This window comes from Salvelinus fontinalis, chromosome 1 (genome assembly GCF_029448725.1).
Source record: "Salvelinus fontinalis isolate EN_2023a chromosome 1, ASM2944872v1, whole genome shotgun sequence".
Taxonomy (NCBI): domain Eukaryota; kingdom Metazoa; phylum Chordata; class Actinopteri; order Salmoniformes; family Salmonidae; genus Salvelinus; species Salvelinus fontinalis.
Window position 1 is genome coordinate 34,100,749 of NC_074665.1, and position 17,426 is coordinate 34,118,174.

Genomic DNA, 17,426 nt, shown 5'->3' on the forward strand with positions numbered 1-17,426 from the left:
TTGTACAAGGCAGTTAACCTGCTGTTCCCCAGTAGGTCGTCATTGTAAATCTGAATTTGTTCTTAACTGGCTTGCCTAGTTAAATAAAGGTTACATTTTTAAAAAATACAAAAAATAAAATGCCAGCAAAGCCACTACATAACATTTTAATATTTTATTAGGCTTATGTGGTCTAAAAAGGAAGGAAAATACAATCACGACGATCTACTTTTATAGACAATATACCGATGAACTGACAGTGTATTGTGCAAACAAAACAACCCTAACAATATCAACTGGAATTACATGGGTCTATTACTGAACGTTTTGAATGGGAAAAGACTGTCACTGGCAAACATGGTTACAGACCCAACAACATTATATAATATCCCCTTCTCGTGAAGAAATGAACATGAGCTAATTATAATACACAAAGTAAGCAAAGCAATGAAATCATTCCAACATGATCTAAAATGATGAATAAGATACTAATGAGATAGACCTACAGTATATACTGTAAGGAATATAACAATTGAGATGTACAAACTATGGCATAAAGGAACAATGAGCGGATAAGCCAATTACGGCAAGCCGTAATTTCGATTAAGACATTAATGAGCTAGTAGTTAATAAAACAATTTGCTCAGCAATTTTTGAAATGTACAGTGACAGAATTCAGAACATGGGCCATTCTTACAATATTCTCCCCGTGCACCAAGTCAGAACTGTAGGATAAATAACAGGGGCATGTAAGCAGACAATGAAAGGGCTTACAATATTTGATTATGACATTTCTCTACAACAGGCTATAGACTACATGTGCACCACCAAGTCAGAACATTAGGCCACTTCTGTGGGGGAGAGGGACCACATTCTTAGGGTGATGGGCTACTAACAGCTTACTACGTTCTCTGGATTTATGGTGCTTTCAAGTCAACAGGGAACTATGAAAAAAACAAGGTTGAATCATGACATCAGTGATCTTCAGGTTGTAGCTCTAGAAAGAGGCCTGAGTTCCCGACTTGGAATTTCGAGTTGGATGACCGTTCAAAACGTATTTTCCCAGTCCAAGCTAGTTTTGTCCCCCGAGTTCCCAGTTGTCTTGAACACACTGAAGTCTGAGATTTCCCAGTTCCGAGTTTCCAGTTGTTTTGAATGCGGCAGAAGTCATGATGGATTGACAGCCTGGTCAATGTATTTAACCTTTTCTGGCCCATGGTGTTGCGTGTGAATGTTTATCCTTTTAAGCCTGGAAATAAGACCCTTTCAGGCGGATGTTATAAATCCTTAAACCCAGACCCAGACTGCTTGTCTAGCTTGCTAGCTAATATTGTGAAAGTATGATGTTGACATCAGTCTAATCAAAGCTACGGTTAATATAATGTGATTTAACGTCATTTTATCTGTAGCTAATGACCTTGAGACTTTTTGGACGGGCACTTCTAATGTAAATCTATGACAGCACCCAATGGGGCTTGAACTGCTTAGCTCTTCCTGTGGATTCGGCGGTGACGTAGTGTCCCCATGAGTGACAGAACACTGAGCCAATCACTGCGCAACTAGAGAAGATTACCAACGCCTATGCTCTGTACTTTCGCTGGCAGCCCCCTCCACCACAGGAAGTACTGAGCTAGGCTGAAACACCTGCATTTTGGAGAGGCCTTACACCTGCATTTTGGAGCGGCCTTATACCATGTTTGTATGCAGCTTTATTAACTCAAGGAAAACATAGTTGTTTTTTTTACATTGTTTGCAAACTGATATGTGACACATAGATGCCAAAATAACATGCAACAACAATATATATACATACAGTACCAAACGTTTGGACACACCTACTCATTCAAGCGTGTGCAAAGATGTCATCAAGGCCATGGGTGGCTACTGAAGAATCTCAAATATATGTTATATCAAATATAAGATATGTTCTTCCGAAGAGGAGGAGCAGGGATTCGACCAAAATGCAGCGTTGTCATAGGACATAATGAATTTATTGAACAAGACAAAAACGAACTATACTTGAATAACTAACAAAATAACAAACGACGTAGACAGACCTGGACATGCGAACTTACATACAACGAAGAACTCACGAACAGGAAAATGACTACACAAAAGAACGAACGTACAAACAAACCAAGACAGTCCCGTGTGGCGCGACAAACACAGACACAGGAGACAACCACCCACAACAATCAATGTGAAAACACCTACCTTAATATGGCTCTCAATCAGAGGAAATGAAAACCACCTGCATCTAATTGAGAACCATACCAAGTCACCCTTTACCAACATAGAAACACATAACATAGACTGCCCACCCAAACTCACGCCCTGACCGACTAACACATACAAAATAAAAGAAAACCGGTCAGGAACGTGACAATATAACATATATTTTGATTTGTTGAACACTTTTTTGGTTATTACATGATTCCATATGTGTTGTTTCATAGTTGTGATGTCTTCACTATTATTCTACAATGTAGAAAATAGTAAAAAAAATAAAGAAAAACCCTGGAATGACTAGGTGTGTCCAAACTTTTGACTGGGACTGTATTTAATAAAACATTTATTTATTTGCTAAACAGGTGGGGCAGAGCCTTACAGCCCCACCTGCCCTGAATGACGGGCTGCCACTGTCCACAATACTAACCTAAATGACAGAGTGGAAAGAAGGAAGCCTGTACAGAAACATTTTTTTTCTAAAACATGCATCCTGTTTGCAATTACGCACTAAAGTAAAACTGCAAAAAATGTGGCAAAGAAATTGGCTATGTCCTAAATACAAAGCGTTATGTTTGGGGCAAAACCAACACATCACTGAGTACCACTCTCCATATTTTCAAGCATTGTGGTGGCTGCATCATGTTATGGATATGTTTGTCATCGGCAAAGACTAGGGAGTTTTTAGGATAAAAAGAAACTGAATAGAACTAAGCACAGGCAAAATCCTAGAGGAAAACCTGGTTCAGTCTGCTTTCCAACAGACACTGGTGTAACGGTCCTGACCTGTTTTATGTTGTTTTTTGTATGTGTTTAGGTCAGGGCATGTGTTTTGGGTGGGCAGTCTATGTTATCTGTTTCTATGTTGGTTTTGGTTGCCTGGTATGGCTCTTAATTAGAGGCAGGTGTTTTGCGTTCTCCTCTAATTAAGAGTCATATTTAGGTAGGGTGTTCCCACTGTTTGTTTGTGGGTGATTGTCTCCTGTGTCGTCGAATGTATGTACCATACGGGACTGTTTGGCTGTTCGTTTATTTTGATGTCGTCTGTTTCCTGTCCGTGAGTTTACGTTTAGTTATGTAAGTTTATGTTCAGGTTTCGTCAACGTCGTTTTCTTGTTTTGTTTTTCGTGTTGCCATAGTTTTTTCAAATAAAGAGATGGCCTATTTCCCTACTGCTGCATTTTGGTCTGATGATCCTTCTCTCCTCGTCCGAGGATGAGGAGAGAGACAGCCCTTACAACTGGGAGTTTAAATTCACCTTTCAGCAGGACAATAACCTAAAACACAAGGCTAAATATAAGAATCTATGGCAAGACTTGAAAATGTCTGTCTAGCAACGATCAACGAGCAACTTGACAGAGCTTGAAGAATTTTTTTAGAATATAGTACAATCCAGGTGTGCAATGCTCTTAGAGGCTTACCTAGAAAGACTCACAGCTGTAATCGTCTCGAGGTTGTGAATACTTATGTAAATGAGATGTTTCTATATTTAATTTTCAATAAATTTGAAAACATTTCTAAAAACATGTTTTCAATTTGTCATGATTGGGTATTGTGTGTAGATGGGCGAGAAAAATATATATTTAATACATTTTTAATTCCGGATGCAACACAACAAAGTGAGTCAAGGGGGAAGAATACTTTCTGAAGGCAATGTACATGATACTGTCATAATTGTAACAGTTGTTGGAGTGTATGGTATTGGACAACCATGCCTCTTTGTTACTATCATTTTTGGTGTGTGAATTTGTCTGATTATTTCTTGATTCATATCGAGGCACGCCCTTAAATTACACTCAAATTATAATCAGCCCCGGACAACTTTATTTGCAATTACAGTTTTTTTGTTGCCAACTCCTATTAAGCCTAGAATACAATTTCTTCCAGTATCTGATGTCTCCATGATGACTGTACATGTTTTACAGGACCATGCAACTATTTTCATAATCTTTTCAAATAAACTGGACAACCAATTGAAAATGGAGGTGGAGTTTTCCTCTAAAGATTTAGCTGCAAAACGGGTTGTAGGGATTTTGGAGAATGAATACACCATCAGTGTTAATGCGCCTGGTAAGTAGGCTACCTTTAGAGACTTTATAGCAAAGCTATAGAGGAACATTTAGACCACTTACCCAGTCTTCTGTTTCACTTTCACTTATTATTCTATTTCACTATTACATTCTTATTGTGGACATTTCTTTGACCAATGTGAATAACTTGAAGTGATTTGCCAGCCACTATTCTGTACAGTAGATAAAGAATGCTAACCCAGGTAAATGTTATCTTTACCAGATATGCCAGCAGGAGAGATGTCACTCACTCTGCATGGCAACGACTCACCAGTCTGTTTGAGGCCTGTAACATACTACACAGCCATGGGAGAAGTCAGTCGTTACCTTGAACTTGCAGCTGCTCCCATGGATTTTATGTGTCAGGTGAGAGTGCTCAGTATGGGGTAAAAACAGAATACTGAAGACTGACAAACTCTGTTTTCAACACCTCTAAATAATTGATTTTGAAAGGGATAATTCACCCAAAATACAAAATGACATATTGGTTTCTTAACCCTGTAAGCAGTCTATGGACAAGGTTTGACAGCAATCCATGCTTTGTTTAAGTTTCCATGGCACTGTTTCCAAATGCAAACATTTGATCATTTGTGCCAAATCCAAGTCCTGGTACCGATATTAGAATTTTGTCCAAATCATCCGAAAGTATCTCAAATTCATTGTGAAGCTCAACAAAATCACTTTTAGATGATTTGAACATGATGTATGAAAAAGGCTAATATCGGTACCATGACTTGAATGGGATTTGTGCCACAAATGCGAGTCCCTGTTACAATTTACTAGGCTTGCAACAAGCTAAGGTGCTGGGGATGGGCTTAAAATGCAAGCTACGGCTCCAAGCATCGGGGGTTCCATCCCAGTGATAAGCACTCGTTTTGCTATTTTAGTTTTTTCTGTTTTAACCCTATCCCAAACCTTAACCCTAACCTTAACCAGTTGGAATTACTGCCTAAACTTAAGTTTCGGTTTCGTTTTTGTGCAGTTTGACTGAAAGCTAACATATGGCGAATACGCTGTCATTAAAAGGGCTTAAGAGGCCATCTCCTGTTGCCTGCAGTTATGTCAAATGTCTACATTTTCATTGGAGGCTACATTGCATTTCACACAGACTAAAGCTTCAAGGAAACCTAAAAAACATTTATATTTAAATTCTTTAGAACATATTCTATTTCCATCAATAGTGTGTTGTTCATTTCTATGTTTCTAGGCATTCAATATCACATCCAATGCCACAGAGTCACTTGACAATATGCTGACAGACTCGTTAAAAGGCAGGATTCCTGCAAGTGAACTTCATGTGTTTGGAATCAGACAGATCGAGAAAGACAATATGGCTGCATGTAAGTGCTTTACATTTTGACCAGAAAATATAATGGAATGATACATTTGCTTGTCTACACACTAACAGTTCTATTGAAACTGCTATGCGTGTTTTTGTTGTAAGGAAAAACAATGTGCTAGCTAGTTTCTAGTGAATACTTACACTACATTGTTGTAGATTTTTCACAAGAGAGTAAAGGGAGTTCCTCAAACAATTCAACTAATCTCAGTTAGGCATTTTATAAAATCATATTATTTCAAATCAAGTGATTCAGTTGCGGCCGAATATATTGGCACCATTGCACTTTCCCCTATTTCTTGTAAAATAATTTGACATTTAAACATTTGGCCATCAGACCTTGTAATTGGATTTTCAATATTGCATTTTTTTTAAACTTAAGTTTACTATTTTAATTAAGAAAATAAAGATAAATGGCATTGCCAAAATTATTGCCACCCAGGAGCTAGCACAGCTTTTGGCCAAGATAAATACAGACAAATGCTTCTTGTTTACTGCAGCTTTCCACTGGCAATTTGGCCCACTTTTTTAGCAACAAACTGCTCTAATTCTTCAATGTTTAAAGGGTGCCTTCCACCAACTGCTGTTTTCAGATCTCGCCATAAGTTTTGGATGTGATTCAGATCTGGACTCTTCGCTGGACACTCCAAAACAGTCCAGCATCTCTTACGGAACCATTCCTGGGTGCTTTCTGATGTGTGTTTGGGGTCGTTTTCCTGCTGAAAGACCCATAACCTTCAATGGGGACCCAGTTTTTGGACACCGGGTTGAACATTGGACTCCAAAACACCTGATAATCTGATGATTTCATGATGTCTTGCACGCATTCAAGGCTCCCAGTACCAGAGGCAGCAAAGCAACCCAGAAAAGCATTATTAAACCTCCCCATATTTGACTGCAGGGAGGTTGTTATTTTCTTTGAATGCTTAATTTGTTTGTCAGGAAACACAACACTGATCTGTATTGCCAAAGAGCTCTAATTTCATTTCATTGGTCCACAGAACATGTTCCCCAGGATTTAGGCTTGTTTAGGTGGGTTTTTGAGAAGTTCAATCAGGCTTTCTTGTGTCTCCTTCAGCAGTGGAGTCTCTATGATTTGTATATCAACCGCAAAATGAAGCATTCAAAGAAAAGAAGACCTACCCTACAATCAAACATGGGGGAAGTTCGATAATGCTGTGGCATTGCTTTGCTGCCTCTGGTACTGTAAGTCTTGAATGTGTGCAAGACATCATGAAATCATCAGATTATCAAATCAAATCAAAGTTTATTTGTCACATGCGCCGAATACAACAGGTGTAGTAGACCTTACAGGGAAATGCTTACTTACAGGCTCTAACCAATAGTGCAAAAAAGGTATTAGGTGAACAATAGGTAAGTAAAGAAATAAAACAACAGTTAAAAGATAGGCTATATACAGTAGCGAGGCTATAAAAGTAGCGAGGCTATAAAAGTAGCGAGGCTACATACAGACACCGGTTAGTCAGGCTGATTGAGGTAGTATGTACATGTAGATATGGTTAAAGTGACTATGCATATATGATGAACAGAGAGCAGCAGTAGGGTAAAAAGAGGGGTTGGCGGGTGGTGGGTGGCGGGACACAATGCAGATAGCCCGGTTTGCCAATGTGCGGGAGCACGGGTTGGTCAGCCCAATTGAGGTAGTATGTACATGAATGTATAGTTAAAGTGACTATGCATATATGATAAACAGAGAGTAGCAGCAGCGTAAAAAATTGTTTTGGAGTGCAATGTTCAATTCATGTCTGCAAACTGTCTCTGTTGAAGGTTGTGGGTCTTCCAGCAGGATAACAACCCCAAAAACACATCAAACGCATGCTGGAATTGTTAAAAAAAGAAACGCTGGACTGTTCTGGAGTGGTCAGCAAAGAGTCTAGATCTGAATCACATACATAACCTATGGCGAGAGCTGAAAACAACAGTTGGTGGAGGGCACCCCTCAAACATTGAATAATGAGATATGTTTGCTGCTGGAGAGTGGCACAAATTTCCAGTAGAAAGATGCATCAAGCTCACAAGAAGCATTTATTGGCAGTTATCTTGGCTAGTCCTTTTTTTCATGCTAGTTGTTTTAATAACTTAAGTTAACAACAATGTAATTTGCTCTGCAATGTTGAAATCCAATAACAATGAGTGGAGACATTTTATTATTTTAATTTCAACTTATTTTAGAAGAAATAGAGAATTATTTCAGAAAGGTGCAACTGTTTTTGCTTTTTTTTAATGGGGAAAAAATACAGACAGTGGCTCTAAGCAGAGTTGGGGTCAATTCCATTTAAAAATAGGGGGTTGATTGAAATTCCCTTTATATTGAGAATCAAAAGACACTAAAACATAAAGACTGAAGAAAAACAATTTGGGTTATGACAGTGTAGTACAGTTGTAGTAAGCAAGCCCAAAAGCCATGTATAAGTTATTTTCTTATTTAATTCTTTAGCATTACCATTTAATTACAGGAACTTTACAGATTATGCCTTAAATGAATTACAGATTGTGACGTTAAATTTACTCTGACAGTCATCTTAGTTCATAGTCAAACGTATATAAATCCATCCTAAAGCAGACAGTTATGGTTACGAAACTGGATAAATGGGACACTTCAAGAAAAATAAGTTGCCAAAATGTGATTTTTTTCATGTGACCGATGAACTACCATTCTCCTGCTGTAATCATCCACATTTGTTATCTGGCACATCCAAAAATGTGATGTGGGACATGGCCACTGGTCACCCAAAAATGTTATCTGGACATTCAAAAATGCCATCAAATGATGTCCACATTTTTTTATCTAAGAGTCCAAGAATCTTATCCCCATTGAGTTTTGTTGACATCCAGAGATATGAGCCAAGGTCCAAAAGGTCAATACATTCTGTGTTCTAGGTGAATTGGGAACATTTCTTTTTTGGGAACATTTCTTTTTTTTATCAAGTTCAACTTGTATCCTGAAGGTTTTGAGTCTTCAAGAACGTTCATAACAAGTGGAATAGATCACAGTTGTCTGTTTTTGTCACTCAGATCAGCGAAAGCAGGAGCTTCCCACTCTGCTTCATTTTGCTGCAAAGTATGGCCTGAAGAAGCTTACCACAGTCCTGCTACAGTGTCCAGGCGCCTTGCAGGCCTACAGCGTGATGAATAAGAATGGAGACTACCCAAATACACTGGCAGAGAGGAGCGGCTTCTCTGACCTGAGACAGTTCATGGACGACTTTGTGGTAAGTCCATTGTTAATATATTCATTCAGTGATGTGTTTATCTTGTATCTCTCTAGTGTGATCTCAATTTGGGAAAATGCTCTGGATCGCACAACAATGATTTCAAATAACAGCCACCGGCTCTTATTGTAGTAACTTTGTGAAATCATATCTTTAGTTAAGACTAAGACTATGTGCACGATATCTCGTATGTAGGAGACGGCTGACATGCTGAAGTCTCATATCAAAGAGTCCATCGCGGCTGAAGAAGATGAGGATGTGTACGAGTCCACGTCCAACTCCTCTCGAGATATCATCATGAAGTATTCCCTAAACCCCGGGTGCCAAGAAGACATCTATGAGTCCATGATGGGGTTAAGCCCAGACTACATGGAAGACCTATGTATGATTAATTACATGAAGTACCATTTCCCTTTGATGATGATGACGATGATGATGGATTACTACTATCTTTGAATATTTATTCCCCTCAGATGAGGACATGGAGAAGGCATTAAGAGAGTCGCATAACCCAGAAGAAATCATACTTAGAACATTTTTTCAAGGTAAATTGACAAAACACTAATGGTGGGAACCAATATCGATTATTCAATATGATATTGATATCGTTTGATATCAATAAACAGTGCATTCGAAAAGTATTCCGAATCCTTGACTTTTTCCACATTATGTTACGTTACAGCCTTATTCTAAAATTGATTCAATGTTTTTTTCTCTCATCAATCTATACACAATGCCCTATAATGACAAAGTAAAAATAGGTTTTTATACCTTTTTGCATATAAAAAACTGAAATATCACATTTACGTAGGTATGCAGACTTTACGTAGGTATTCAGATTTACTCTGTACTTTGTTGAAGCACTTTTGACAGAGATTACAACCGTGAGTCTTCTTGGGTATGACAAGCTTTGCACACCTGTATCAATCAGGTTCAAGTCCGGGCTCTGGCTAGGCCACTCAAGGACATTCAAAGACTTGTCCCGAAGCCAGTTCTGCGTTGTCTTGGCTGTGTGCTTAGAGTTGTTGTCCTGTTGGAAGGTGAACCTTCGCCCCAGTCTGAGGTCCTGAGCAGGTTTTCATCAAGGATCTCTCTGTACTTCGCTCCGTTCATCTTTCCCTCGATCCTGACTAGTCTCCCAATACCTACCGCTGAAAAACATCCCCACAGAATGATGCTGCCACCACCATGCTTCACCGTAGGGATGGTGCCAGGTTTCCTCCAGACGTGACGCTTGGCATTCAGGCCAAAGAGTTCAATCTTGGTTTCATCAGATCAGAGAATCTTGTTTCTCATGGTCTGAGAGTCCTTTAGGTGCCTTTCGGCAAACTTCAAGCGGGCTGTCATGTGCCTCTTACTGAGGAGTGGCTTCCGTCTGGCCCCTCTACCATAAAGGCCTGATGGGTGGAGAGCTGCAGAGATGGTTGTCCTTCTGAAAGGTTATCTCATCTAAGAAATTTGGAACCACTAAGATTCTTCCTAGAGCTGGCCGCCTGGCCAAACTGAGCAATCGGGGAGAAGGGCCTTGGTCAGGGATGTGACCAAGAACCCGATGGTCACTCTGTCAGAGCTCCAGAGTTGTCCTAACCTTTCAGAAGGACAACCATCTCTGCAGCACTCCACCAATCAGGCCTTTATGGTAAAGTGGCCAGACGGAAGCCACTCCTCAGTAAAAGGCACGTGACAGCCTGCTTGGAGTTTGCCAAAAGGCACATAAAGACTCATACCATGGAGCAACAAGATTCTCTGGTCTGTTGAAACCAAGATTGAACTCTTTGGCCTGAATGGGAAGCACCACATCTGGAGGAAACCTGGCACCATCGCTACGGCCAAGCATGGTGTTGGCAGCATCATGCTGTGGGGATGTTTTTTAGCAGCAGGGACTGGGAGACTAGTCAGGATCGAGGGAGAGATGAACGGAGTAAAGTTCAGACAGATCCTTGATGAAAACCTGCTCTAGAGCACTCAGGACCCCAGACTGGGGCGAAGGTTCACCTTCCAACAGGACAACGACCCTAAGCACACAGCCAAGACAATGCAGGAGTGGCTTCAGGACAAGTCTCTTTATGTCCTTGAGGGGCCCAGCCAAAGTTTAGAATGGAACCCAATAGAACATCTCTGGAGAGACCTGAAAATAGCTGTGCAGCGATGCTCCCCATCCAACCTCCTAGAGCTTGAGAGGATCTGCAGAGAAGAATTAGAGAAACTCACCAAATACAGGTGTGCCAAGCTTGTAGCATCATACCCAAGAAGACTCCACGCTGTAATCGCTGCCAAAGGTGCTTCAGCAAAGTACTGAGTTAAGGGTCTGAATACTTAAATGTAAATGTGATATATCCGTTTTTGATTTTTATTAACTTTGCAAAAATCTCTAAAACCTGTTTGTGTTTGTCATTACGGGGTATTGAGTGTAGATTGATGATGGTGTCTGAATATTATCTGAATGCACTATAATTGTCTGCTCAATGGTTGATGGGGTTCTCATTGTATTTAAACTGGTTGGGTAAGTTTATGTCCCCAGAGCATTCACATCTGGCTCAAGGGGCAATCAACAGTTGTCTAAACTTCACTACAAAATACTGTACTGCATTGTACTGTAATTGGACTTGTGGACGTACTCTTTTTTTTACAAATGATGTGGCTTTTTAAGGGAAACCTGATGCAGGTGTGGCCCAAGTTGGTGAGCATACAGCGAATGAAGAGGTGGGAGACCAGGTGGAAGAACCAGAGGGGTTTGAGGAGGAAGACCCTTACAACATGTGTGTTCAAGATGAAATCTATGACACGGTGGACGAGAATGCGACCTATATCCCAGACATTTTAAACCGTCCACCAGCTCCAATTCCGAGACCTGTGACGTTTTCAGAGCCTGAGGAGTCCAAGACCTACATCTCAAGAGGTACATGACTGAACAGCACAAGTGTTCTCCAAAGCTATTAGCTAGTGCATAAGTCGCCAAACCAGTGGTGTATTTAAGGTCCAGGTGAATGACTATGCTTTTCACAGTGTTTTCGGGAAATGAAGAATCAAATCCACAGAGGAACCTCAGAGAAATCCCGTCAAACACAGGTACATATCAAATTGAACATCACTTGAGATGTTATTTTCTATGTATTGCACATTGCCCTGAATCACAGCTTATCCACTAATTAGTAAACAATGTATGTGACTCCAAACCTCCAGTGAGGCCTGTGAGTGACAGAGCCGCCACCTCCTCTTCCAACGACCCCTATGCTGGAATGAAGACCCCAGGCCAAAGGCAGCTCATAGCCTTGCAGGAGAAAGTGAAGGCGGGGGTCCTGAGTGTGGATGATGCTGTGCAGGAATTCAAGACCTGGCAGTTTGACCAGGAAAGGAGATCTCAGTCTCTGCGCTATCAACAGGTACAGTAGTAGATTATAGTTAATACTCATATCTCTTGGCAGAACACAAGAAACAGATATTTTCTGTGGCCCGGGCCTAGCTTTTGGGGGTACAATGATTATCTGAAATACTACCTCCATGAATTCAGAAAATATTTTTTTGTTACAGGAAAATCTGAAAAGATTACGAGACAGCATTTCCAGACGCCATAAAGAGAGGGAGAAGCTTGGGAAGGAGATTGGTAGGCATATTTGGAGACTCTTCTATACTTTGCCTCTACGTGTGACAAGAGCATACTGTATTTTATAGGTCACTTCAACTGCAATTACAGTATCAGTCAAAAGTTTGGACACACCTACTTGTTCCAGGGTTTTTCTTAATTTTTTACTATTTTCTACATTGTAGAATAATAGTGAAGACATCAAAACTATGAAATAACACATGGAATAATGTGGTAACCAAAAAAGTGTTAAACAAATCCAAATATATTTTATATTTGAAATTCTTCAAAGTAGCCACCCTTTGCCTTGATGACAGCTTTGCACATTTCATTTATCAGGCTACTGAAGTGTACATTTTTTATTTTATTGGCCTTTCCTCTTTGACTATGCCTACAATTATGTCAGTCCATAAGACAGCATTAGTGGTCACATTTGATCAGTTGTGTAAGGTACTTAAGTAAAAATACTTCAAAGTACTACTGAAGTCATTTTTTCTGTACTTTACTTTTACTTCACTACATTCCTGAAGAAAATTAAGTACTTTTTACTCCATATTTTTTCCCTAAGACCCAAAAGTACTCGTTAGATTTTGAATGCATAGCAGGACAGAACATTTGTCCAATTCACACATTTATCAAGAGAACTTCCCTGGTCATACCTACTGCCTCTGATATGGCAGACTTACTAAACACAAATGCTTTGTTTGTAAATGATGTCTGAGTGTTGGAGTGTGCACCTGGTTATTCGTATATACAAAAAAACGGTGCCGTCTAGTTTGCTTAATATAAGGACTATGAAATTATTTATACTTTTACTTTTGATACTTAAGTACATTTTAGCGATTACATTTACTTTTGATACTTAAGTATATTTCAAGCCAAATACTTTTAAACTTCTTCGGGATCGGTGTCCCTTCCATGGGACGGTTGAGCTAACGTAGGCTAATGCAATTAGCATGAGGTTGTAAGTAACAAGAACATTTCCCAGGACATAGATATATCTGATATTGGCAGAAAGCTTAAATTCTTGTTAATCTAACTGCACTGTCCAATTTCCACTAGCTATTACAGTGAAAGAATACCATGCTATTGTTTGAGGAGTGTGCACAATGTTGAACATGAAAAGTTATTAATAAACAAATAAGGCACATTTGGGCAGTCTTGATTGAACAGAAATGCAATGGTTCATTGGATCAGTCTAAAATTGTGCATATACACTGATGCCATCTAGTGGCCAAAATCTAAATTGAACCTGGGCTGGAGTAATACATTATAGCCTTTTTCTTGCATTTCAAATATGATGGTACAAAAAAATACAAAGAAGAAGTTAAAGTAGCCTTTTATTGTCCCCAGCACAATGTGCTCCTGTGTAATGATCATGCTGTTTAATCAGCTTATTGATATACCACACCTGTCAGGTGGATGGATTACCTTGGCAAATGAAAAATGCTCACTAACAGGGAAGTAAACTAATTTGTGCAACATTTTTTTGAGAAATAAGCTTTTCATGCATATGGGATCTTTTATTTCAGCTCATGAAACATGGGACTGAAATAAAACTTTACATGTTGCGTATATACTTTTCTCCAGTATAAAATCATGATAATGTTACAGTAAAACACTTAAATGGAAATACTTTGGAACATATATGTACTGTATATATGACATTTAGCTTATTGTTGATGATTGATGCTTATTGTTGATCTGGCCTCTTCCCTGTGAGGTCTGGAGATAAGCGCCCCTTTACAGAGGAACCTTCACTGGGGCTCCAACATGGCTTTGGAGTGTTCTGTGTACGAACCTGCCCCACAGGTCATGGCCGAAACCCCTCCTGTGGCCCGGCCAATCCAGAGAAGCACTTGGAAGACTGGCAGTACCTCCAGCACATCCAGTGAGTCTTATCTGTCATTTTCATGTCACTATGATCCTTATGTCAGGATGGCAGTCAAAAATGACAGCTGATGTAATTCTGATGTTGGATATATTACAAGATGATGTTAGTGTGGATTGTCTTGATCAAAAATCTGTTTTAGTTCTTATAGAATATACTTTTCTTCGCAGAGGTGATGCAATCTGCAACACGTGGTCATTTGTTGTGCTGATCAACTCTGATTATTTCCATATCATCTATGTCATTATGTCTAAAAGATTAGACCGGTAGCTACATTTCTCTCCCCATTATTGTTGCTTTACTCAGCTGCTCTCTCTGAGTCGCAATCGTCTATAGCTATGATGTGTACTCAAGCCTACTGTCTGAAGAGGGGAGTTCATCACATCTTACTACAGGCTCTTAACTCTTCAAGAAATTGTTTCACATTTACTTGTCGTGTTTCTTTCCTGAGCATATAGTTTTTACTTTTACTTTCTCAGGTAGTGGCAGTAACAGACTCAGCACACATAGTAACATTAGCTACAGCAGTGGAACTGAGCCTGAGTTTGAGGTAAGGCCAAATTGTTCTTCAAACCCCAGTTCACACAACACGCTTTTGGTATATTTCTGTTTTTGTGAATACATGGCTTAGTCAACTAAGCTAAATAGCTTATCCTTATTCCTACATGTAGTTGCTGAGAGACATTAAATCCAATTGAGTCAAATCACCGCAAAAAGCATTACATTATAAACACCTTTGTAATTGATCTAAAGCATCTTGATTTTTATAAATCATACTTAGGAAAGCACCATGTACAGTCATGGACAAAAGTTTTGAGAATGACACAAATATACATTTTCACAAACTCTACTGCCTCAGTTTGTATGATGGCAATTTGCATATACTCCAGAATGTTATGAAGAGTGATCAGATGAATTGCAATTAATTGCAAAGTCCCTCTTTGCCATGCAAATGAACTAAATCCCAAAAAAACATTTCCACTGCATTTCAGCCCTGCCATAAAAGGACCAGCTGACATCATATCAGTGAGAGAGATCACTCTGTCATGCTGATTGAGTTCAAATAAGACTGGAAGCTTCAAAAGGAGGGTGGTGCTTGAAATCATTGTTCTTCCTCTGTCAACCATGGTTACCTGCAAGGACACACGTGCCATCATCATTGATTTGCACAAAAAGGGTTTCACAGGCAAGGATATTGCTGCCAGTATCTAAATCAACCATTTATCGGATCATCAAGAACTTCAAGGAGAGTGGATCAATTGTTGTGAAGAAGGTTTCAGGGCGCCCAAGAAAGTCCAGTAAGCACCAGGACCGTCTCCTGAAGTTGATTCAGCTGCGGGATTGGGGCAACACCAGTACAGAGCTTGCTCAGGAATGGCAGCAGGCAGGTGTGATTGTATCTGCACACACAGTGAGGCGAAGACTTTTGGAGGATGGCCTGGTGTCAAGAAGGCCAGTAAAGAAGCCACTTCTCTGCAGGAAAAACATCAGGGACAGACTGATATTCTGCAAAAGGTACAGGGATTGGCCTGCTGAGGACTGGGGTAAAGTAATTTTCTCTGATGAATCCCCTTTCCGATTGTTTGGGGCATCCAGAAAAAAGCTTGTCCGGAGAAGACAAGGTGAGCGCTAACATCAGTCCTGTGTCATGCCAACAGTAAAGCATACTGAGACCATTCATATGTGGTGTTGCTTCTCAGTCAAGGGAGTGGGCTCACTCACAATTTTGCCTAAGAACACAGCCATGAATATAGAACGGTACCTACACATCCTCCGAGAGCAACTTCTCCCAACCATCCAGGAACAGTTTGGTTATGAACAATGCCTTTTCCAGCATGATGGAGCACCTTGCCATAAGACAAAAGTGATAACTAAGTGGCTCGGGGAAGAAAACATCATTATTTTGGGTCCATGGCCAGGAAACTCCCCAGACCTTAATCCCATTGAGAATTTGTGGTCAATCCTCAAGATGCGGGTGGACAAACAAAAACACACAAATTCTGACAAACTCCAAGCATTGATTATGCACGAATGGGCTGCCATCAGTCAGGATGTGGCCCAGAAGTTAGTTGACAGCATGCCAGGGCAGATTGCAGAGATCTTGAAAAAGAAGGGTCAACACTGCAAATATTGACTCTTTGCATCAACTTCATGTAATTGTCAATAAAAGCCTTTGACACTTATGAAATGCTTGTAATTATACTTCAGTATTCCATAGTAACATCTGACAAAAATATCTAAAGACACTGAAGCAGCAAACTTTGCGAAAATTTATATTTGTGTCATTCTCAAAACTTTTGGCCAAGACTGTAGTTATTTACAATGTAATCTTGTCAATGTATTTACAATGTTCTCTGTCAATGGCGCTTTTGTCGATAACCTGATTATTAATTATGCTGTATATTGATTTGATCCATGGAAAGGACACAGTTGACCTCCTCCCTCTTCCTCCACGACCCCCAAGGATTGCTGAGTCCACGCCTCTACTTCCTCCCCCCAGAATCCCTCCACGACTCCCAGACCGGTAAGCCCAGTCTCTGGATAAGAGAGGCCCTTTCATACGTGTCAGGATAACAGAAACTTGATGTAACTTTATTACAGAATGTAATTGCATGTAATGCAACATGGAATTACAGAAAGGCAACATTGCAGGAGTTAAAAATAGAATCAGTAATATTTTACCTTTATTTAACTAGACAAGTCAATTAAAAACAAATTCTTATTTACAATGACAGGCTAGGAAAAGTGGGTTAACTGCCTTGTTCAGGAGCAGAACGACAGATTTGTATCTTGTCAGCTCAGTGATTCGATCTAGCAACCTTTCGGTTATTGGCCCAACACTCTAACCACTAGGCTACCTGCACACCATCATCACAAACAGCAGACTTGCCCTCTGGCTCACAGAAATCAACAACAAAATGTAACTTAAATGTATGTCAACTTATGATGCTTTTCCGATTAGACTTTCCCCCACACTAGTGGGCTGACAGTGTTTTATGTTCATGTAAGCTTTAGTGTTATTGTGTTTCCATCTAGAATGTGACATTCAAGACTGTTGTGAGAAGGTGTTAAAGTTCACAGCTAGCCATTGTTATGTAAATACCAG

General features: G+C 39.8%; 1 protein-coding gene across 1 annotated transcript in view; it reads left to right on the forward strand.

Annotated features, from left to right (window-relative positions):
• The window catches only part of LOC129853504 (phosphoinositide 3-kinase adapter protein 1-like), a 31,937-nt gene that overhangs the window by 6,067 nt on the left and 8,444 nt on the right, over positions 1-17,426 (forward strand). Inside the window, exons 4-16 of the mRNA XM_055919626.1 lie at positions 4,131-4,275; positions 4,498-4,640; positions 5,482-5,614; positions 8,650-8,846; positions 9,042-9,228; positions 9,320-9,391; positions 11,497-11,745; positions 11,853-11,915; positions 12,030-12,229; positions 12,378-12,450; positions 14,153-14,320; positions 14,800-14,870; positions 16,744-16,844. Of these exons, the coding sequence (XP_055775601.1) occupies positions 4,131-4,275; positions 4,498-4,640; positions 5,482-5,614; positions 8,650-8,846; positions 9,042-9,228; positions 9,320-9,391; positions 11,497-11,745; positions 11,853-11,915; positions 12,030-12,229; positions 12,378-12,450; positions 14,153-14,320; positions 14,800-14,870; positions 16,744-16,844 (1,802 nt within the window). The remainder of the gene's footprint in view (positions 1-4,130; positions 4,276-4,497; positions 4,641-5,481; positions 5,615-8,649; positions 8,847-9,041; positions 9,229-9,319; positions 9,392-11,496; positions 11,746-11,852; positions 11,916-12,029; positions 12,230-12,377; positions 12,451-14,152; positions 14,321-14,799; positions 14,871-16,743; positions 16,845-17,426) is intronic.